Below are 24145 nucleotides of genomic sequence, written 5' to 3' on the forward strand. Positions count from 1 at the left end.
CACAACAAAAACAGATGAAAACTTCAAGGGAATGCCTCTGTGATAACAGGGTATATTTCTTAGAGCTGGGCAAAATGCACTAGGCAGTTTCATTTGGAAATCAGATAGACAGATAAAAAGGAAGGAGAAAAATTTCAAGACCAACTCTCCCTAAAATCCATAAAAGGCCACTGATGAAAATCAGTATTCTAAGCAGTGTGGCAGGTCTCCTGTCCTTCCTCCAGCGAAGGTTAACAGGAAAATTCAGAAAGCAGGACTGTTATCAGACTCAAATACAGGTGTTTTCTACTATGAGTGTGCTCATCAATAGCCCTAAGGATACAGATACTTATCTACACACACAAGGAAATAACACAAACTAATGCAGGAACATAGTTTGAAGACTGAGAAATACAATTGAAATTTGCTGTATCAGGGAACTCAAACAGAGGCTCTGTAACAACCTAGAAGTGTGGGGTAGGGAGGGAGATGGGAGGGAACATATGTATACCTGCGGCTGATTCATGTTGATATTTGCAAGAAAACAACAAAATTCTGTAAAGCAATTATCCTTCAATTAAAAAAATTTTTAAAACAAGAAAAAAAGACTGAGAAATACACTAAACAGACTGTGGAAGCTTCATATTCAGCCAATTTAGAAACTTTAGAGGGTCATACAATAACCTCAAATGAAATTCTAAGAAGGGATACATAGTTCAGCATTTCAGTTGGCAGATAAGCCATTTCAATTTTACTACTGGTCAGAATAGTCTACCATTAAAAGAAAAATGGTTTGTAATCAGGAAACCTAGGTTCTACACTCAGCTGCCCTGAGTCTTGACACAACCTCTCTGAGCCTTCATCCTCATGTGCAAAATGGAGGAGAGGGATTGTACTCCGCCAGGCTGTCCTGAAGATCATAGGAAGAATGTAATTTTAGTAAAATAATGTTTATAGAAGAAAGTATTTAACTGAAGTTTAAACATATGTAACTCTTTTACATAAGTTAAATATTGTAACTGAATCACCCTTCTGAAATGTAAAGCATTCTGCAAAATCCTTGTTGAATTCCTAACTAGACTCAAGTCCTTCTGGTAACAATAGCCATACAGGCTGTATCTGTAACATTTTACCAGACTGCAGGTAATAATAATTTTTAAGTGGATTGGAGATGAATATGTGAGATAAGACAAGGAGAACACTTGAAAGACAGATTCATCATTCAGTACTTTGAGGGCAAAAATACAAATACACTCTCCTGGGATAAGACCAGAACCTTTGATAAAATTAAACTTGTATCAAGAACCATGCTTGTCACTTTATTGGATGTTGTGTTACCCAAAGGATAAAAGAATAAAACCATTACAGTAAGAACTCCTGGCTAACTCACAGTGCTGTGAATAGTAATAATAAAAAATAAGATGTACATAGACATTTTTTACTATTGTTTCATGTGAAACACCTTAAAATATGGCTGGAAAAAAAAGGATTTGCCCACAAATGGGTCAGCTGTTACGCCTAGAAACATCTAATCCAACTGTGCATCAGCACAACATTAAAACTATACATTTGCAATTGGCCCTCTCTTCTGAAATGTCATGCATATAACATAGTTGTGGGGGTGAAAATATCTGTGGGATGAAAATAAAGTAATGCTACATGCTCAATTCAACTTCTTGCCAAATCTCTCCCAAGAATGATCTACGTGTGACTTTTAAAATCAGCATGTTCATACTAAATAAATCTTCCTTCTAAATACCTTTTGCTCTTATTTTCATTTGTTGGTTAACAGATTCTTCCCCTCTGAGATGTTCAATTTAAAATTTAGAATAATCTTTAAAAGTCTTCCTTCCAACCCAAATCTCCAATAAAATCTAGTGGTAAAGTCATGTCAGACTCTTCTGCGACCCATGGACTATAGCCCACCAGGCTCCTCTTCCATGGAATTTTCCAGGTAAGAATACTGGAGTGGGTTGCTATTCTTTCTTCAGGGGATTTTCCTGATCCAGGGATAGAACCTGTGTCTCCTGCATTGGCAGGCAAATTCTTTACTGCTGAGCCACCAGGGAAGCCCCTATACTTCCTGTCTACATGCAATATTCTATGGAATGCACAACCACCCAGGACATCACATACATACATCCCTTCTTGGCTGTTTCAGCAGTATCTTCCCCTCTCAAGTTATTCAATGCTTTATGATGCTTTGCTATTTTCTGATCTGAAGCATCCTTCTTCTAGATCTGTCTGTAGGAATTCCACTCTTGAAGACCTCAGCGACCACTCTTCAACCAAACTACAGAGACCTCTATTCATAATCACTCTTTCTTCAAAAGAGTCTTTGGGTTTTTCATGACACTTGACACAGCCTACTTAGTTTACTCTGCATCCTCTAAGCTCCTAAGGTACAAACTATTTTATTCATCTTTACCTAGTGTCTAAGGCAACGTCTGGCACCTTAACTGCTTTGAACATGACACAGACAAGTTGAGTTAAAAGTGATATATACACGGATATTTGGAAATTTTGTGTGCTTAAACTCACTCCACATGCAATTATCAGTACTGTTATAATTATTCATGTCTAATATTATTATCATCATTATCAGTTCAGTTAACTAATAACTGAGATAACTGAGTCAACAGCAACTTAAGTATCCCATCAGAGCTTAGCACAATGGAATAATACTCAGGTGAAATTGATGACTACCATGAACGGGCATAAAAGTACTTGAATTTCTGCCTAGAGTTAAAGTATCTCAGTAATTCTGACATCATCATCATCACTACCTATATTCAAACTAAAGACCAACTCAGGTTTCTTACCATGCATGAACTCTCTCCACAATTGTATATTGAGGACCTGTTCAAGCAAGGTACTGAATACAAAGTTGACAGAAGAAAGATAAAGGGCACACAGAATAGAAATATGACTTAGAACCTGGTATCAGCCACTCTCACAATTACCCAGAATCAGTCTTAGCTACCTTCAATTCCTCCCTCTCCCAACACCCAGTAGTGGTATGCAGGCCCTAGCCAACACCAACAGACAAGTTCAGGCCCCTCTTGTTCATGGCCTATGTAAAGGAAATCAGACTAGGTCTTCTAGTTGTTATATGGCAAACAAGTAAAATCTCCTAAAAGAGGACCATCGTTTCTTTTCTAAAATGTTAAATTCTCTCAAACAACTACTATTTACTTAGTGTTTACAGTACAGTACTCAGACGTTCGGTCACGTCTGACTCTTTGCGACCCTATGGCCTGTAGCCTGCCAGGCTCCTCTGGCTATGGGATTCATCTAGAAAGAATACTGGATTGGGTTGCCATTTCCTCCTCCAGGGGATTTTCCTGATCCAGGATCGAACACACGTCTCTTGGGTCTACTACATTGGCAGGTGGGTTCTTTACCACTGAGCCACCTGGGAAACCCTACTGAGTGTCTGCTATGTGTTAAAGACACATGGCAGCAAGAAAGGAATTGTGCTTCATTTCATTCACAAAGCTTAAATTCTCCTGAATGAAGTTCAGTTACTCATTCTAGTATCTGAGGTTCTCTATGATCTAACATTAATTCAACTTCTCAGCTGCCTTTTCCATCACTTTTCCCAATATAAGATCCTCATCAGTGCTCCTGGCGATTTCCTTCTGTGGGGCTTTCTTTAAATTGACCTTCCTCTCCTGGAAAGTTCTCCCTCCATATTCCTATATGTGAACATCCTTTTCCTACACCATGATTCAGCTGAAATGCTTCTCCCATAAACCATCTTATAAATGTTTCAGTTCAGTTCAGTTGCTCAGTCGTGTCCGACTCTTCATAACCCCATGGACTGCAGCACACCAGGCCTCCCTATCCATCACCAATTCCCGGAGTTCACCTGAACTCATATCCATTGGTCGGTGATGCCATCCAACCATCTCATCCTCTGTCATCCCCTTCTCCTCCCACCTTCAATCTTTCCCAGCATCAGGGTGTTTTCAAATGAGTTAGTTCTTTGCATCAGGTGGCCAAAGTATTGGCATATCAGCTTCAACATCAGTCCTTCTAATGAACACTCAGGACTGATCTCCTTTAGGATGGACTGGTTGGATCTCCTTGCAGTCCAAAGGACTTTCAAAAGTCTTCTCCATCACAGTTCAAAAGTATCAGTTCTTTGGCACTCAGCTTTCTTCACAGTCCAACTCTCACAGCCATACATGACTACTGGAAAAACCATAGCCTTGACTGGATGGACCTTTGGTGGCAAAGCAATGTCTCTGCTTTCAAACATGCTGTCTAAGTTGGTCATAATTTTCCTTCCAAGGAGTAAGCGTCTTTTAATTTCTTGGCTGCAGTCACCATCTGCAGTGATTTGGGAGCCCAAAAAAATAAAGTCTGTCACTGTTTCCACTTTTTCCCCATCTATTTGCCATAAAGTGATGGGACCGGATGCCATGATCTTAGTTTTCTGAATGTTGAGCTTTAATCCAACTTTTTCACTCTCCTCTTTCACTTTCATCAAGACGCTTTTTAGTTCTTCTTTGCTTTCTGCCGTAAGAGTGGTATCATCTGCATATCTGAGGTTACTGAGATTTCTCCTGGCAATCTTGATTCCAGCTTGTGCCTCATCCAGCCCAGCGTTTCTCATGATGTACTCTGCATATAAGTTAAATAAGCAGGGTGACAATATACAGCCTTGACGTACTCCTTTTCCTATTTAGAACCATGTCCAGTTCTAACTGTTGTTTCCTGACCTGCATAAATGTTTACTTTTTAAAATTAATGAATGAGTAATGTAACCTTTGTAGGCCTTGTTGCATCATATCATCTCCCTCCCCACCCCACCCACCAGATTGCTCTCAAAAGTGTGAAGAAAATTACCTAATCAGTCTAGAATTTGCAAATTTGAGCAGCAGGAAAAGTTGTCCATAATGTCTGGAGTATATGCAAACTGTTCAGCTTACAGTTGAGGAAACTAAGGACTAAAAAGGTTAGGTGAATTTTCTAAGATTACACAGCAAACAGGTAGAGCAGATGGCCATCTGGTCTTAAGACCATATTCCTATGATATAATCTATATCTCAGCTGAATTGAAAATGAAAGGAAAAATATCTTTACCACTTAAGATATTTTTTGCTACCATGGTAGTGACTGAATTGATTTAAAAATGAAATATTTATAAAGAGGCTTGCTGCTGCTGCTGCTAAGTGGCTTCAGTCGTGTCCGACTCTGTGCGACCCCATAGATGGCCTCCCACCAAGCTCCCCCATCCCTGGGATTCTCCAGGCAAGAACACTGGAGTGGGTTGCCATTTCCTTCTCCAATGCATGAAAGTGAAAAGTGAAAGTGAAGTCACTCAGTCGTGTCCGACTCTTAGCGACCCATGGACTGCAGCCCACCAGGCTCCTCCGTCCATGGGATTTTTCAGGCAAGAGTACTGGAGTGGGGTGCCATTGCCTTCTCCAAAAAAGTGGCTTACCTCCTTTTAAAAATGAAACAAAGCTCATGTTTCAGTTCAGTTTTAAAAAAAGCAAATGGAAGATGGTATAGAGATTCCTTAGAAAACTAGAAATAAAACCACCAGATGATCCAGCAATCATACTCCTAGGCATATACCCTGAGGAAACCAAAATTGAAAAAGAGACATGTATCCCATTGTTCACTGCAGCACTATTTACAATAGCTAGAACATGGAAGCAACTTAAGATATCCATGAACAGATAAATGGATAAAGAAGTTGTGGTACATATACACAAAGGAATATTACTCAGCCATAAAAGGAACATCTTTGAGTCAGTTCTAATCAGGTGGATGAACCTAGAACATATCATACAGGGTGAAGTAAGTCAGAAAGAGAAAGATAAATATCGTATTCTAACGCATATATACAGAATCTAGAAAAATGGTACTGAAGAATTTACTTACAGGGCAGCAATGGAGAAACAGACACAGAGAATAGGCTTATGGACATGGGGAGAGGGGAGAAGAGGGCGAGATGTATGGAAAGAGTAACATGGAAACGTACATTACCATATGTAAAGTACATAGCCAATGGGAATTGGCTATATATCTAAGGAAACTCAAACAGGGGCTCTGTAGCAACCTAGAGGGGTGGGATGGGGAGGGAGATGGGAGGGATGTTCAAAAGGGAGGGGATATATGTACGTATACCTATAGCTGATTCATGTTGAGACTTGACAGAAAACAACAAAATTATGTAAAGCAATTATCCTAAAAAAAAAAAAGCAATCATAAACTGTGATCTCATGCTCTGAAGTCCCTAGAGAATCCTAAGGAGAGTAATACAGGAATCTGAACACTCTGAGTCAACATATTAATCATCAAAATTAAAAATAACTCTCTGAGTAACTTATTTCTAGTTCCCATGTCAATGATACTTCAGGAACTTAAAATGTGAACATACAAATGCCTTAATGCCTATTCCCACAATAACTATTCAATTAGCCAACATTAATTGAGTGAGGATAAGAGAACTGACTTCTATTTGGAGACGCAAAAAAGAATAAAAATGTGAATTCATCTTCCCAGGATTTCCTCCCTGGTTTACCCATTGCACTCTTCCAGTCTTCTTAAATAAAGACATTAAAAGTAAAAAATAAGAACACCAAGAGACAGGAACACCTACAGAAGAAATTGAGGAAGGGAGGAGGAGACAAATGGAATTAAGAGATGTCGAAGACAAGATTATTGACTGGCTTATTAAAAAAAGTCGAGGGTTAGTGACTAAACAACGGTTTCAGATGTACAGAGCACATTCCCATTTCTGTGGCAGGTTTCAGAAATAGATATTTTTGGTATATGCAAAAGGTGACTATATATAAATGTGACAGAACAAACATGTATGTTTAAGATGGCATATCAGGGAAGGCACATGGATAAGACATTTATTAAATTTATTAATATTATATAGTCTTCTCAGATTGGAAGCTGCAAAATCACATGCTAATGTGGGCCAAGCAGGTAATGAAAGTTAGGGGAATGGGTTGGGTGTGAAGCAATAGGGAGTAGTGGAGACTGTGGTAAAGGGGAGCATACAGGCTGTGTCTTCAAAGGGAGCTGCTCTTCATAGGAGCTGACTTTGCCCAGGGGGATGTAGACTTACCACTGTCATATCTTCTGAATTTAGAGAGAACAGAAATTTGGTAATTCCCCCGAAGTTTCAATGTTGCCGACAAATTAAAAAACTTAAATTTAAAAATCTTTAAAATATCCTGTGGGGCCAAGCAAAGCACATCTGTAGGTGAGATGTAGTCATGAGCATTGTGATGAGTTTTTACATGTGTGCAATCCTTGCAAGGGAGCCCAGGATCTTATGGACCCTCCTTACCTAACCCTCTAAAACACAAAGGGAGCTATTAATTAAATTATATGAGTAAATAAACTCATTCTCAAAATTATGCTGTTAAAGTGATACCATTGAAAATGAGTTTGCTGTAGATTAAGTCATAGCCTGTCCCCCTCGCATTAGACAATATCAATTCTTCAGATCATTCCTTCAGTAAATGTTGATGGAATATCTAATCACTATACAGGACTCTGTACAAAATAATTAATTTCTAGGATTCCTGAGGAAGAAAGATGACGGGTCTGAGAAGGAAAGTATCAAAATCATCTGAAAAATCAATTTTCTGCTGCTTTGCAGGTTCTCTCTGTAGTCATCACAGTATAGCCTTCAGGGTGTATTCTGCAGAATATTCTATAAAAGAATATTCTCTCTCTTCAGAACTGGGTATGTTATCTTATTTTTTAAAAAAATATGCATTATCGTGAGACTTCCTGGTGGTCCAGTGGTTAAGACTCTGCATTCCCACTGCAGGAGGCATGGCCTTGATCCCTATCAGGGAACTAAGAGCCCACGTGCCCTGTGGTGTGGTCAAAAGGAAAAAAAAGAAGAAAAACGATTATCAAGTCTTAGTGACAAAAATCAAATATGGATTATATATCAGTAAAAATAAAATTCTAGGCCTAGAAAATAAAAATTAGTAATTGGATAAAAAAATCAATCATAAAAATATTGGCCAGGTAACTAACTTGTCTTTAATAAAACTGGAGAAGCAAGATCAATGGGCTACAGACACAATGTTAGTAATAAATACCTTAAGTGCTCTTGGGTCAGTGTTACATTTTTAAAAATGTTTACAGGGCCTAAATATTTAAGAATGTTGTTCATGTCTGACTTTTTGCAACCCCATGAACTGTATCATGCCAGGCTTCCCTGTCCTTCACTGTCTCCTGGAGTTTGCTCAAACTCATGTCCATTGGGTCAGTGATCCCATCCAACCATCTCGTCCTCTGTTGGAGTCTTCTTCAGCACCACAATTTGAAAACATCAGTTCTTTGGCGCTCAGCTTTCTTTATGGTCCAACTCGCACATCCATACATGACTACTGGAAAAACCATAGCTTTGACTATATGGACCTTGTCAGCAAAGTGATCTGTCTGCTTTCTAATACAGTGTCTAGTTTTCTCATAGCCTTTCTTTCAAGGAGTATGTGTCTTTTAATGTCATGGCTGCAGTCACTGTCTGCAGTGATTTGGAGCCCAAGAAAATTAAATCTGCCTGCTTCCATTGTTTCCCCATCTATTGGCCATGAAGTGATGGGATTGGATGCCATGATCTTAGTTTTTTGAATGCTGAGATCCAAATGTAAAACTAACAATCCCTTATTTCAAGTCCAGTTGCTTATGTTTATTGTAATGGCAATATTATCATAAATGCATGTGGCCAGTTCACGGGTATAAAGAGTTTGCTTTATAAAATGGCAAAATCTTACAGTTTAGAAGGATTTTTCTCAACAATCTTCAGTCCCGTTTTCATTAACTTCAGTAGTTATTTACATCAGTTATCTTTAAGGCTTTGGTTACATTCACTTAATATTTTCATTTAAATTAATGCATTTTAAAATTTAGGTGTATTTATTTTAAAAAGAAATTTTATGTTATTTCCATAAGAGAAAAAACATTATCTTGACATAGAGCATAATATAAACTGTTTTTAGTCATGTTCTTAAATTGCTTCCCAAGACTGGCAGTTCTCCCTTTCTGCATTTAATTCCAACATGAACTCCCTGAGACTTAAAATGTAGACTTTTTCAGAAGGATTGAAATATAAGAAAGAGAGAACTGCAAATGTCCTCAGTAGGATAACACAACAGTTAGAAAATGTAGATTAAAGCATTTTATGAGAAACTGGAAAAGGAGCAGCTAAGGATTCCAACCCTGGTTTACAGCAATAACTTACTCTTAACTCTTCCCATATTTGAACCTTCATTAAAAAGGTAAGAGGCCCTTTTAATTTTAAAAACTGTTTGTGTTTAGTCAATGGCTAGAAAAGCATCAGCTCAGTGTTCACTGCAAAAATTCCTACATACATTCCCTGGTAAGAGAGCCTTTTGCTAAGCCAAGAAGACTCTGTCTAAGAGAAGGGTAGTTGTCACTTGCCATTTTCAGCTGCAGACTGTTGTGATCAGATCTTTGTTTAAGATGTCGCTAGAGGGAACATGTGTTTTGTCATCCATATATCTTCTGATTGCTCAGCTTTATCATGAGAACTGCTCTGGTTGTACAAGATTCACCCCAAATGGCAGTTCCTGGCTCTGTCAGCTACTCCTAGTGAGGAGAGAAGACTGCGTTGCCGCTCCACAGTGCTTCTGCACTCAACACAAGTCCAGCATTTAGAGGAGTGCTAACCTGCTTGCCCAGCACATTAGGAGTGTAATTCGAGTCTCTTAGATGTCAAACTAAACTAAATGAGAGATTCCTGGAGGGCAGAAACTAACTTTATATTTTATTATATTCACTTAAAGGCAGATCACTGGTTATTGCCGAACGTCTGGATGACCTGCATTTCAGACTTCAACCCTTATCTCAGCATATTCAAAATGTAAATCACTGTCTTTACTCCAAAACATTCTGAGGTAAGTCTTTCGAAACCTTCAAAGTATACATGTGTGTAAGCATGTAGCGCCATTTTCACAAGCAAGGCAGAAAATTCTATTCTATGGCATGGTTACATCTTCTGTTATCACTTTTATGCATGGGATATAATTTCCTTTACTTATCTATTATTAGAAATTTAGAATATTTACAATATTCTCTATTCTAAATGGCATTACAGTGACTTTTTAAACAAATTTATCTTTACAAACATGTCTTTATTCTCCTCCAAATGACCAGATCAAACAATATGCACATTTTTTAAATAAGAAAATTGAAGTATAGTTGATTCACAATATTCTGTTAGTTTCAAGTGTACAAAGTGATTCAGGTATGTATCTTTTTTTGTGATTCTTTTCCATTGTATAGGCTATTACAAGGTATTATGTTATACAGTAAATCCTTGCTGTTTATTTTATACATGGTAGTATCTGTTAATCCCATACTCCCAGTTTATCCCTTTCTCCCTTTCCACTTTGGTCACCATAAATTTGTCTTCTATGACTGTGAGTGTATTTGTTTTGTAAATAAGTTCATTTGCATCATTTTTTTAGATTCCACTTGTAAGTGCTATTGTGCAGTCTTTGTCTTTCTCTAACTTACTTCACTTAGTATGATAATCCCTAGGTCCAAGAGGGACACCTCTTTTCCCCATGCCATGCAGCTTGCGGGGGTCTTATCCTTACTTACCAGGGATCAAACCTGCGGCCCTGGAAGTGGAAGTGTGGGGTCCTAACCACTGAACTGAAAAGGAGCTCCCCAGTATGCACACAGAACCCTCTGTGAAGCAATCCATCTGGTATACTTCTCTGCTTGGAGGAACCAGAGCACCTCTCTGCTGTGTCACGGTTTGCTCTCACTGTTTAATTATGTTCAGTATTTGGTCCCATCCAATAATAGTTAAATTTCTCACCCCTGACTCATCCCCATATTCAAGTCATTTCAGATTCCAGCACATAGTAATCAAACACAATTGTGAGGCACTGGGATGAAAATGGACGAACTGTAATCCCAGCCCAGAAGAGCCGGGGAGGCATACCCATAGCAACATGTGGTCCGTTCAGTTCTGCACTGTAATAGAGGCGATGGAAACTCACTATGGGGACAAACGTGAGGGAACAATGAATTCTTCCAGGGGCAAAGGTGAAGGAGGAGAGGGGGGAAAAAAGAGAGGTTATAGGAAGCTATGGAGTGAGACAAATGGTTATATTGCTTGTTGAAACATTAATAGAAATTCATGAGGTGGGAAAAAAATGGCAAGGTGACATACTGGGTAGATTTACAAGTAGACATCAGTCAATTCAAGCTTTTTGTTTCACCTAGACCCATGTTCCACTTAGAAATTTCATGAAGATCTCCTGTCTGTTGAGGCAACTTCTGCACTACTGACATTTAGAGTCAGATAATTCTTTGGAGGACTGTCCTGTGCATTGCAGGATGTTTACCGCACCCCTGGCCTCTCTTCACTAGGAGCAACTGTTTCCACCTTCCAACTGTGACAACTGAACATGTTTCCAGATACTGCCAAATCTCCCTGGGGATGAAGGGGAGTGGAAATCATCTTAGTTGAGAACCAGTGTTTTAAGTATAATTCTAGCTGTAAGGACTTCTCCCTTACTATCCGATCTTTTTTTCTCAGTCAGGAAATGATTTTTTTTCCCTTTGGTTTAAAGCCCAATGGACTCTTATTTTATTTTTAGATTAGAGGCAAATTGTTGAAAACATTAAGTTACCAATGCCCCGACTATAAAAAAGAATTTCTTCTTTGATTAAACCTAATAAACAGAAACTGAAATGTTCACTATGATAGAAAAGCACATATTTGCTCAGAACATTACAATTTGCAAAGAACTTTCTTATATGATTTCAAAAAATGCTCACAACATCCTGTGAAATATCCATTATTATTTCCATTCTGGGGTAAAGAAAGGCTCAATTAAAGCTGTCACCTATCTGAGACCCCCTGAATACCAACTCCTGGAGTTAATATTCATATCTGGACAGTCTCATTCCAAAATGTATATACTTTTGGTTTAGGTTAATAAACAGCTGGTATGAGCTTCTCTACATTGCACACAGGTAAGCCAGAGAAAAAGTCTCATCTTAACATCATACAGATGAAGCAATAAAATGATCTGAGGATGCCCGGTTACCTACATAGCCCACCAGGAAAATATAATCAGTAAAAACTTTGTAGAAAGCAAAGCATCATTTAACTAACAAAGAATTGTGTTGTTTCCATCCTTTGCATAGCTTTAAGAGCACTTATTATACAAAAAGAAGAATGATACACACTAGATATGGTAACTTTTACACTCATAATTTTAGAGTATGTTAATTTCTTTTAGTCATTCTAAATAGCCAGTTCTAACTTGCTTTAATGAAGATTATTATCCACTGATAGAAAACTGCATATAAAAATAGAACATTAAGTAACTAGATTATGGCTACTCAGCTAATTAGAGACCAAGTCAAAATCTTTGTACCTCGAAATAAGTGTTCTTTCCTCTACATTTTCCAGCATCATATAACCCTATACCCCTCCAGATATAAATATCACTATGCCAATGAAGGGGCTTCCCTGGTGGCTCAGATGTTAAAGCCTCTGCCTGCAATGCAGGAGACCTGGGTTCAATCCCTGGGCCAGGAAGATCCCCTGGAGAAGGAAATGGCAACCCACTCCAGTATTCTTGCCTGGAGAATCCCATGGACGGAGGAGCCTGGTGGGCTACAGTCCATGGGGTCGCAAAGAGTTGGACATGACTGAGCAACTTCACTTACACTTTCATGCCAATGAAGGGCTTCTCTGGGGGCTCAGATGGTAAAGAATCTGCCTGAAATGTGGGAGACCCTGGTTTGATCCTTGGATTGGGAAGATCCCCTGGAGAAGGGAATGACTACCCACTCCAGTGTTCATGCTTGGAGAATTGCATGGGGAGAGGAGCCTGGTGGGCTACAGTCTATGGGGTTGTAAAGAGTCAGACACAACTGAGCAACTAATACACACATATGCCAATAAATAAAATATCCTCAACCGGATACAAATATCACTATGTCAATAAAAATATCCTCAACCATTCTGTTTCAATATTATCTGAAGCCACATCGACCTTGGTAGTTTTAAGGGCACTATAAAGGATGTTCAGTTCAGTTCACTCACTCTGTCGTGTCCGACTCTTTGCAACCCCATGAACTGCAGCACGCCAGGCCTCCCTGTCCATCACCAACTGCTGGAAACCCATGTCCAAACCCATGTCCATTGAGTTGATGATGCCATCCAATCATCTTATCCTCTGTCGTCCCCTTCTCCTCTTGCCCTCAATCTTTCCCAGCATCAGGGTCTTTTCAAATGAGTCAGCTCTTCACATCAGGTGGCCAAAGTATTGGAGTTTCAGCTTCAACATCAGCCCTTCCAATGAACACCCAGGACTGATATGGGAATTTTTGCTACTAATGTGCCAAGGATAAAAAGCAGTCCCTTAAATTAGGCAAATCAGCTCAATCAGTGAGACTGTCTTATTCATGACACATGAGTTAACACATGAAAAAATGCTTGCACTTTTCTAGACTTAGTCAACTCTGGACTCAAACAACATTTGATATTTCTGAACCTCGACTCCAGCTTGACAAAAAGGTGAGCGGAGAAGATCCAGGAATTTCCTGCATATACTCACACTTCTTTAAAAATTATTGGTCTATATAAAAGTAAAGGGCTTATTTAAGATAGGAATACATTTTATAATAAACAAATAGGTATTTTAAATATGAATGGAAGGCAGTTCAATTCCTGGCTTAAACAACAAAAATTTCCAAGCCTTACTCCATCATGGAAGGTGGGATAGTACAGCAGTCTTGAATCGCAGTTAGGGGAGAGGTCAGGTGAGCTGTGTAGGATGCTTCTACAACTTGCTTATTCCGGTTGACCACATCCAAGTAACGGTTGAACTTCTCTCGGATTTTTTTGGCTAGCTGTGGGATGAGAGTAAGCAAAATAAATCAAAAGACCAGGACAGTAACCCACTGTACTTTTAACTATACATTAACTTTTGTCACAAGCTGTCTATATTAAACTTCGGTAAAACAAAAACATATTCATGTCTTATTTCATTATGTAAAGTTCAATAAAAATTGCAAAATACCCAAAAGTCACAGAAGAATACTTAATCTGTGGTAAAATAATAACTTCTATCTTATAATAGATAAAGATACATTACGAACTACCCATGTGTTCAAATTCAGATAGAACAATACCGATCCATAAAAATGCCCTGGGTGGAGAAAACAGCCTATTGATGTTATTGTTGACATGGCAGTGAGCGTTAGGGGTTACAGAGCAAAATAATGACTGGAAGAAAAAAATGCCACTATTCATAGTTCTGTATTCACACAGATTTTTGAGGAGGAAAATACACGAAGTGAAATGATATTCAGTATGTTCTGTTACACAGCTCCAGGGGGCACCATTCACAGCCTTTCATGTGAACGGAGAATCTCTGAAGTTGTACAGTGCAGACATCCATATAAAATAAAATATATACAGTTAGAAATAGACTTCTTTTGGTCTGTTATACATTGAACATGGGTAAATGTCTTTCTTAACAGAACACCACATCATCATACACTTTCACATGGGAATAGCAAAGCAAATTGCTAAGCAGACTGCTTTTCCCTCAATTGTCCCCACCAAATATCACAGCTTAATTACAGATCTCCAAGGAAAACAGTGTTGTTTTTCTTCCCCTTAAACAAAATGTTACCCAAATGAAATGACTGATAGAATTATAGCTAATTGGTTTTGTAGAGCTATTCATTACCAGCACACTAGAGGAGAACTAATCATCTCCTTTGGGTCACGTATCGCACACAATCCAGTAGCTTACAAGCTGAGAACATGGAGCCAAATCAGAATATCTTCATTTATTCCTTTCAAGTTGCTTTAACATTTTGATTTTGTACCAGTGACACTCTGGCACTTTCAGAGTTTCAATTAAATAACTGAGATTCTCAACCTTGTTAAATATTGTACACACTAGAAAGTTTAGAAAAATGTCCAGACACTAGAAAAAGAGTATGAGTGTAATGTTTAATGTGATAATAGGTTGCTCAAATTCATTTCAGCATTTTCAAAGGAGGAACTGTGTGTCTCAAAAACTAACATGCCCACCTGTAACTCAACTACCTGAGTTAAGAGTTTTCACTATTTTTTTAAAAAAAGCATACATTATTCTTGTTGAGGTTTAAATGTCCCACTGGTGATTTTGTCTCTGGGGTGGTGCTGGGCAAAGTTTGGAGACAATTTTGGTTGTTATAACTTGGTGGAGAGTGATACTGGCACATGCTACTGGAGATCAGTGGAGAAATAACTCCAGAAAGAATGAAGGGATGGAGCCAAAGCAAAAACAATACCCAGTTGTGGATGTGACTGGTGCTGTAAGGTCCGATGCTGTAAAGAGCAATATTGCATAGGAACCTGGAATGTCAGGTCCATTAATCAAGGCAAATTGGAAGTGGTCAAATGAGATGGCAAGAGTGAACATCGACATTCTAGGAATCAGCGAACTAAAATGGACTGGAATGGGGGAATTTAACTCAGATGACCATTATATCTACTACTGTGGGCAGGAATCCCTTAGAAGAAATGGAGTAGCCATCATGGTCAACAAGAGAGTCCAAAATGCAGTACTTGGATGCAGTCTCAAAAACGACAGGATGATCTCTGTTTGTTTCCAAGGCAAACCATTTTATATCTCAGTAATCCAAGTCTATGCCCCAACCAGTATGCTGAAGAAGCTGGAGGTGAACAATTCTATGAAGACCTACAAGACCTTTTAGAACTAACACCCCAAAAAGATGTCCTCCTCAATACAGGGGACTGGAATGCAAAAGTAGCAAGTCAAGAAACACCTGGAGTAACAGGTAAATTTGGCCTTGGAATATGGAATGAAGCAGGGGAAACAAAGGCTAACAGAGTTTTGCCAAGAGAACACACTGGTCATAGCAAACACCCTCTTCCAACAACATAAGAGAAGACTCTACACATGGACATCACCAGATGGTCAACACCAAAATCAGACTGATTATACTCTTTGCAGCCAAAGATGGAGAAGCTGTATACAGTCAGCAAAAACAAGACCAGGAGCTAAAGGTGGCTCAGATCATGAACTCCTTATTGCCAAATTCAGACTTAAATTGAAGAAAGTAGGGAAAATCGCTAGACCATTCAGGTATGACCTAAATCAAATCCCTTATGATTATACAGTGGAAGTGAGAAATAGATTTAAGGGCCTAGATCTGATATATAAAGTGCCTGATGAACTATGGAATGAGGTTCATGACATTGTACAGAGGCAGGGATCAAGACCATCCTCATGGGAAAGAAATGCAAACAAGCAAAATGGCTGTCTGGGGAGGCCTTACAAATAGCTGTGAAAAGAAGAGAAGCGAAAAGCAAAGGAGAAAAGGAAAGATATAAGCATCTGAATGCAGAGTTCCAAGAATAGCAAGAAGAGATAAGAAAGCCTTCCTCAGCGATCAATGCAAAGAAATAAAGGAAAAGAACAGAATGGGAAAGACCAGAGATCTCTTCAAGAAAATTAGAGATACCAAGGGAATATTTCATGCAAAGATGGGCTCCAATAAAGGACAGATATGGTATGGACCTAACAGAAGTAGAAGATATTAAGAAGAGGTGGCAAGAATATGCAGAAGAACTGTACAAAAAAGATCTTCATGACCAAGATAATCATGATGGTATTGTCACTCACCTAGAGCCAGATATCCTGGAATGTGAAGTCAAGTGGGCCTTAGAAAGCATCACTACAAACAAAGCTAGTGGAGGTGATGGGATTCCCACTGAGCTGTTTCAAATCCTGAAAGATGATGCTGTGATAGTGCTGCACTCAATATGCCAGCAAATTGGGAAAACTCAGCAGTGGCCGCAGGACTGCAAAAGGTCAGTTTTCATTCCAATCCCAAAGAAAGACAATGCCAAAGAATGCTCAAACTACTGCACAATTGCACTCATCTCACACGCTAGTAAAGTAATGCTCAAAATTCTCCAAGCCAGCCTTCAGCAATATGTGAACCGTGAACTTCCAGGTGTTCAAGCTGGTGTTAGAAAAGGCAGAGGAACCAGAAATCAAAATTGCCAGCATTTGCTGGGTCATGGAAAAAGCAAGAGAGTTCCAGAAAAACATCTATTTCTGCTTTCTTGACTATGCCAAAGCCTTTGACTGTGTGGATCACAATAAACTGTGGAAAATTCTGAAAGAGATGGGAACACCAGACCACCTAACCTGCCTCTTGAGAAATCTGTATGCAGGTCAAGAAGCAACAGTTAGAACTGGACATGAAACAACAGATTGGTTCCAAATAGGAAAAGGAGTACGTCAATGCTGTATATTGTCACCCTGCTTATATGCAGAGTACATCATGAGAAATGCTGGGCTGGAAGAAACACAAGCTGGAATCAAGATTGCCAGGAGAAATATCAATAACCTCAGTAACCTCAGATATGCAGATGACACCACCCTTATAGCAGAAAGTGAAGAGGAACTCAAAAGCCTCTTGATGAAAGTGAAAGAGGAGAGTGAAAAAGTTGGCTTAAAGCTGAACATTCAGAAAACGAAGATAATGGCATCTGGTCCCATCACTTCATGGGAAATAGATGGGGAAACAGTGGAAACAGTGACAGACTTTATTTTTTTGGGCTCCCAAATCACTGCAGATGGTGACTGCAGCCATGAAATTAAAAGACACTTACTCCTTGGAAGGAAAATTGTGACCAACCTAGATAGCATATTCAAAAGCAGAGACATTACTTTGCCAACAAAGGTCTGTCTAGTCAAGGCTATGGTTTTTCCAGTGGTCATGTATGGATGTGAGAGTTGGACTGTGAAGAAGGCTGAGCGCTGAAGAATTGATGCTTTTGAACTGTGGTGTTGGAGAAGACTCTTGAGAGTCCCTTGGACTACAAGGAGATCCAACCAGTCCATTCTGAAGATCAGTCCTGGGTGTTGTTTGGAAGGAATGATACTAAAGCTGAAACTCCAGTACTTTGGCCACCTCATGCGAAGAGCTGACTCATTGGAAAAGACTCTGATGCTGGGAGGGATTGGGGGCAAGAGGAAAAGGGGATGACAGAGGATGAGATGGCCGGACGGCATCACTCATTTGATGGATGTGAGTTTGAGGGAACTCTGGGAGTTGGTGATGGACAGGGAGGCCTGGCGTGCTACAATTCATGGCTCGCAAAAAGTCGGACATGACTGAGCAACTGAACTGAACTGAGCTGAGATGATAAAGAGCCATACAGCTTCTGCCTGTCTCTCTTGGAATGCTCTCAACCACCCTGCTGTAAGAAGTCCAAGACACATGGAGAGGCCACAGTGAAGTATTTGCTTGGTAGCTCTAGCCAAGCAAGTCTTCAAGTCATCTCAGCCTGGCTCCGGATATGAGTCAAGAAGTCTCTGGATAATTCTAGCCCCTGGCCTTCGCTGATGGAGTCCTAGGCATTATGGAACAGAGATGCCACCCTTGCAATGCCTGAACCATTGAATCTGTAGGCATGAAAAAAGTTGTCTATGTCACTATGTTTTGGGTTGGGGGGGCGGGGGGTGGTCGGGGTGTGGCAAGGGGCGGGTCTTACATGGCAACAAGTAACCAGAACGAACACCCAGGATAGGTGGGTGTTCATAAGATAAATGTGTTGAAGCTATGCTAAACAAAGCTGCTCAGAGAGAGACACTGCATTGAAATCATCAAGACAGTATCCTGTAAATTATAAATCTGTTGCAAAGAGATTCCAACGATCTTCAGAAAATTATGATAACCACCATATAGTGGTAGTTACCATATACTAGGCACAGGACACCACAGTGTAAGTACTGACATTTTATATCAATGAACCACAAAATATAAGACTTCACTCCCTCATTTAAAACTCAGAACTGTCTTGTCTATAAAACCTGTGTATCCACCTGCTCAGTTTTGCCGCCCCAGACAAAGTTAAGAAAAGCTGCAATAGTGGCTTGAAATTTTAAATTTTAAAATCACAGAATCTGAGGAATAGAACTTCCATTAACATAATCAGCCAAGGCACAGAGTGGGTTGGCTGACGGAATTGTTCCTAGGGTTGGGGTGGGAGGTGGTTACTGGGTGATGGGAGATGGACTCTGGTGGGGATGGGGGAGCAGAAGGGTGGTATCTGCCTTTGGCCTTCTTGTTAGGGTGGGCCTAACACGGCATTCTTCATTAGTGGAAGCAGTTACTTACATACAGAGTCCAGACACACAAGACAATGAATGAAAGGTCTCAGAAGAAAGCTCTGTCCACTGGGATTCACTCCTCTTGGTCAGTAACTCCTCAGTGTCCATGTTATGACACCCTATCTGGCTTTATTTTTTAAAAAACTGCCCACATTAAGCATGTGTAGGACATGTTATGAGCACCTCACAAGCATATGACAATTAATCCTTCCAGGAACCCTATAAACTACACATCTCCATCGTTAAAAAATGCTTGCTCAAGGTCACAAAACTACTAAGTAGTAAAGCTGGGATCCAAAGCCAGTAACATTCTGCCTCAGAACCCAAGCTTTAGTCTGTGCAACACTGCTTCACTCTGTGAATTCTTAGACCTAACAACCTCCCATGATTTCTTTTCAAACCCATTTGAATCAATGCTATGAAACTCTTGGCAGAATACCATAAGCCATACACAGTCTCATGAGAATTAGATTTTAATAATTTACATTTCATTTAGAATTTTTCATAATTCCTATGAAAGTCAAAACTTTGAAGTTTAGAATAGCTGAATTCTATCACCAATAAGAAAAAGGGATATGAATTTGAAGTAACGTACCCTCCAAAACAATGCCTGTCTGTCATTACCTGATTACTGTGCTATCAGTTCTACCGAACTAAGTTTAATTGTCCTGATTAGTTCCGGGTATTCCAGCTTGATCATTACTGTAAGGAGAACAGAATAAATGTAACATTCCTATCCTGAAGGAAGTGAACTTCAGAATTCAGTATTTTCCTCTGGCTTTTGATCTGAGTTAATTTATCTGTCATCACAGAGTAGTAAGATGAAATTGTAATTTCTATTGTGTATGTGGAAAAAAAAAAAGAGGCATGTGGAGCTTGAGGGTCTCTGGACTCCCAGCGGGTGATCTGGCCTCCTTTGACTCCACTGCCTGAGACGACCCCTGGGTGCCCTTCGGACAAGGACTGTGAGAGTGACTCACAGTAGAAACCTCACGCTCCACCGTGGGGTAGATTTTCCCTCTCTAAAAGCAATCTCTTTTAGCATGCCAACCAAATCCAGGTTGCTCGGCAAGCATAACAGAATCTATTAGAGTAAAGATAGCCCACAGAGAGATTAAATCCTGAATGTATCCGTTAAATTCGAGAGGACCCGCTACCAAGGCGGAAACTTCCAAGAGGCCAGACAGATTCTGGGTCTGTATCCTGCCATGATCCCTGCAGACAGAGGAAAACAAAGGACATTTTCAACAAAAAGCTACAGGTGGACCCACAATCCTTCTCAGTGTAATTAAAAACATTTTTCTTTCCATGGCTCAGCTTTCATCTTTTATCCTTCTTTATCCTCTCCCCTTCATCCCCTAAGGGGTTCCTGAATGCTGATGAGACGACAGGGCTAAAACCATCTTGTCATCTTTTGGGTCAATTCTTCAGCTAGCCAGCATCCAGCTATGGGTCAAATGATGAGTAGGTGGCTGGCCAGTCCCCATGGGAACGGATTCTTATTTGTCATCATCTCCAGTGACAACGTTTCATCACAACATCAATGAATTTCTTTCTTGCTGAATTTCACTTCCCTTAATTTTCCCATAGACATTTCTGTCATTTGCATACTTCCCCAGAGCCCCCTTTTCTCCCCCCACCCAACCTTTTTTAAAAAGCTCTTTTTACCTTAGCTTTATACTTCTGAAGATTGGAGGTGGGGTGGGCATACGGGTAGAACAAGGTAAAAGAAAACAAAAATGAAAAGGCATAGTACACACGTTATTTATGTCTCTGTCCTAAAAGGAAGGGCCGGAAGGAGTTTTAAATGTTGGGGAAAGCTTTATCTAAAATACATAACAATGAAGCTGACAGGCACAGACAGGAAAGGTACCCCAGGGAACTGGAGATTCAGAGCAAAATTCCTACTGAATGTAGAAGAGTTTAACATTTGACATTCAGAAACCTTTGTGCCGTGATAAGAATCGACTAGCTGATCTCCCTTTCCTTCTATTTCAGCCATTATTACTCAAGAAAATAAACCTTTTCATTTTCCAGCAAGTTTCAGGATTTGGTTATTTAAATGTCAGTAACACAGACATAATTTTAAGTATACTCAAGCACAAGCATCACACCACTGCATTCCAAGGTTCAAGGAGGAAACCGTCTTATTGTTTCATGTCGGACATTGTTTATAGGGTTATTAATAACACCACACTCTTGCTATTATTTTATTAGTAACAGTCGTAATATTCTAGACAGCTCTCTCAATTATTAGCTGGGAATCTGGGTCAGTTCCTTGACGTCCATTAGCCTTGGTGTCCTCATGAGTACAACAGGATAACATAGTTTTAAGAACTTTTTCTGACATTCAAATGTAACAATGACTATATTAATATAAACCCCAGGATGACTATAAGGGATTATTCTCTTTGTTATACACCCCAGTCTCGGGACTAGGAAGAGCATGTGGTGTTATAAGGAAACACTGTGGAGCCATAAGTAACGGGAGAGGGACTCCCTAAATATTAACTATTTTATTCATTTAACTCATGCTTAATTCTCCGCAGGAAAACTGACACATATCTGGGGGGTGGGGAAGCATTCTTCCCCTTAAAAATTAACAGTAAAATGGAACAAAGAACTTAAGCTTTGGAGTCAAAGAAATCTGAGTCAAATCAAGCTGTCACTTACTTACTAAGTAAATGGAGCCAAAGTAAATTATTTCTCTAAGCCTCAACTTTGTTGTTGTTTTAGTCGCTAAGTTGTGTCCGACTCTTTGGCGACTCCATGGACTGTAGCTCACCAGGTTCTTCTGTCCATGGGATTTCCCAGGCAAGAATACTGGCGTGGGTTGCCATTTCCTTCTCTAGGGGATTAATTACCTCTAAACTGGAAATAACAATAGCTGTTTCATGACACTGTTTGAGAACCAAGAGGGATGATGTTCATAAATATTTAGCAGAGTGTCTAACTGATTGTATGTGCCAAATAAATGGTAGTGATTGTTTACTAATATTATCATTGTTGTGATTATCTGTGGGAATCGATGTAGGAACTCAGACACTATGAACAGAGACTCCCAAAGAGCCTAGGAAGAAGAGTCAGGATGGGTGTGCTAACACTGGGCTATGACCTTACTAGGGCTATCGGCACCTCTTCCATAGCACAGTATCATGTAGGTTATATAGTTAGTCATAGATAGGGACTCTTCTGGGATCCTCTTTTTCTAAATTGAAGGATTTAATAATGACTTTATTCTTATGTCACACAATACCATTTTCAAAGCATTTTTTCATGACTCATCCAACAGTACTGGGAGCCAGGCAAAGCAGATATTCCTGGCCCCTTCTCTACCATCAGGAAATCAAGGCTCAGTGGTGCACCCAAGCTCATGCTGAGTAAGTGCAGAAAACAGAGAGACCAGGGCTTCTAATCCCCAGTTCCATTCTCTTTCTGCTATAAGCTCCTCCAATTTGCAGGAAAATGTGAACTCTCCCAGATCAAATGATCTAAGTTCTACTCATTCTTCCAGTCCCAGCCCTGCGTTTGCCTCTCTGAAGACTTCTCAGGTCCTTCTTTCCCCAAATTGTCTAGGACTCAGTGTCTGTGCCACTCATTGTCGATCTTTCTTCATTTAAAGATCCCGTTTCTTCTAAGAAGCCAATAACATAATAATTAACATCTACCCATTGCTTGCTATGCGCCAGGCACTTTGAAACTGCAATTTTGGGAGATGCCTTTTTTTTTTTTTTTAATGCTCACAACCCTTGGTACTTACTATATGCTATTTTTATAAACAGTTTTGATAGATTAACCTGCCCAAGGTCACTCAGCTAATAAATAGAATAATTAGATCAAACCTGTGCTTTTGAACCACTGGGCTATGCATTTTTCTTTCATGTAACCTAGCATTGAGAAGAGACTTAAAAGCCTTCATTACTGTATACATTTCTCTACAACATACCATTACGTGTCATATTGGGAAAACCTGCTTCTAGTTCAAAAAAGGGCAGATAACTTGGAAAAATTGCTCATGTCTGGTTTAAGCCAATCAGAAACTTTGAGCCTCTTTAGTTCCCTATCTTCCTCAGCCTCTAGGATGATATAAGCTGCTCTGGAGTACCTATTGCTGGGAAAAGAGCACCAGTTCAGATAAGGTACCCTGATGGCAACTGGCCATACTTGTGGTGTGGCTGCTGATCTGCTCCGAGCTCAGGTCTCAAGTGTGGAAGAGCCTGGGCCTGGCAGGCAACGATACAGGAGAAGACAGATGAAGACCCGGAGATGGGACAGGGCCCGTCTGAATTTCCAGTGGCCCGCGGAGGCTTCAGGGTTGCCTGACGGATGTGTGGGAATAGCACATCCAGTGGAGAAGTGGGGCGGCCGCTGACAGATGAACTGCAGGTGGACCAGGAAGATTTATGTGCAAGGCTGTCTGGGCTCCAGGGTCACATACCCCAATTCTGGGAGAGGTGGGGCCCCTGTGGCTGAGCTGGGGAGGCACGCAATGGAAAAAACAGGAGGCAAGTGCTGACATGCCAGAGAGCCGAAAGAGGCTGAGCTCTGGGAAACGGTTGAGAGCGGCAGCTTCTCTCTTTAAGCAAAACATAGGTTTGCTTAAAAGGTTATAATGGGGTTTGGTTTGGGCAGCAGTTTGTACTGGGTATTCCAGGAGAGTCATAGAAACACACAGCCCAGCCTCCTGAAAGCCAAGGTTATCAACTCAAGGGCTCAATGGGCTTTTGCCCTGTTTTTCACCCCTCTCTACCCTTAACAACCAGATCATAACAAAAGAAACAAAAGGAAGGGCAGGCTTCAACCCACTTCTCCCCACTTCACTCTGTAATAGGAGCCTTTGGGCTGAGGTTCCTTTAAACCAAAATAAGCAAGTGCTCAGGCCTTGAAGTTTACAGTCAGTTCCTTCACAAGGAAAAAGGAGTTTAACCTAGTCTCAACCTTGGAAAAAATCAAGAGGCTGAGAGTTGGGG

At 40.0% G+C, this 24145-nt stretch overlaps 1 protein-coding gene across 1 annotated transcript in view; it reads right to left on the reverse strand.

Moving 5' to 3' along the window:
* CACHD1 (cache domain containing 1) overlaps window positions 1-24145 on the reverse strand; it is a 233449-nt gene that overhangs the window by 90639 nt on the left and 118665 nt on the right. The window contains exon 3 of the mRNA XM_052637320.1: window positions 13730-13878. Within this exon, the coding sequence (XP_052493280.1) occupies window positions 13730-13878 (149 nt within the window). The remainder of the gene's footprint in view (window positions 1-13729; window positions 13879-24145) is intronic.

Source organism: Budorcas taxicolor, chromosome 3 (genome assembly GCF_023091745.1).
Source record: "Budorcas taxicolor isolate Tak-1 chromosome 3, Takin1.1, whole genome shotgun sequence".
In the NCBI taxonomy this organism is placed as follows: Eukaryota; Metazoa; Chordata; class Mammalia; order Artiodactyla; family Bovidae; genus Budorcas; species Budorcas taxicolor.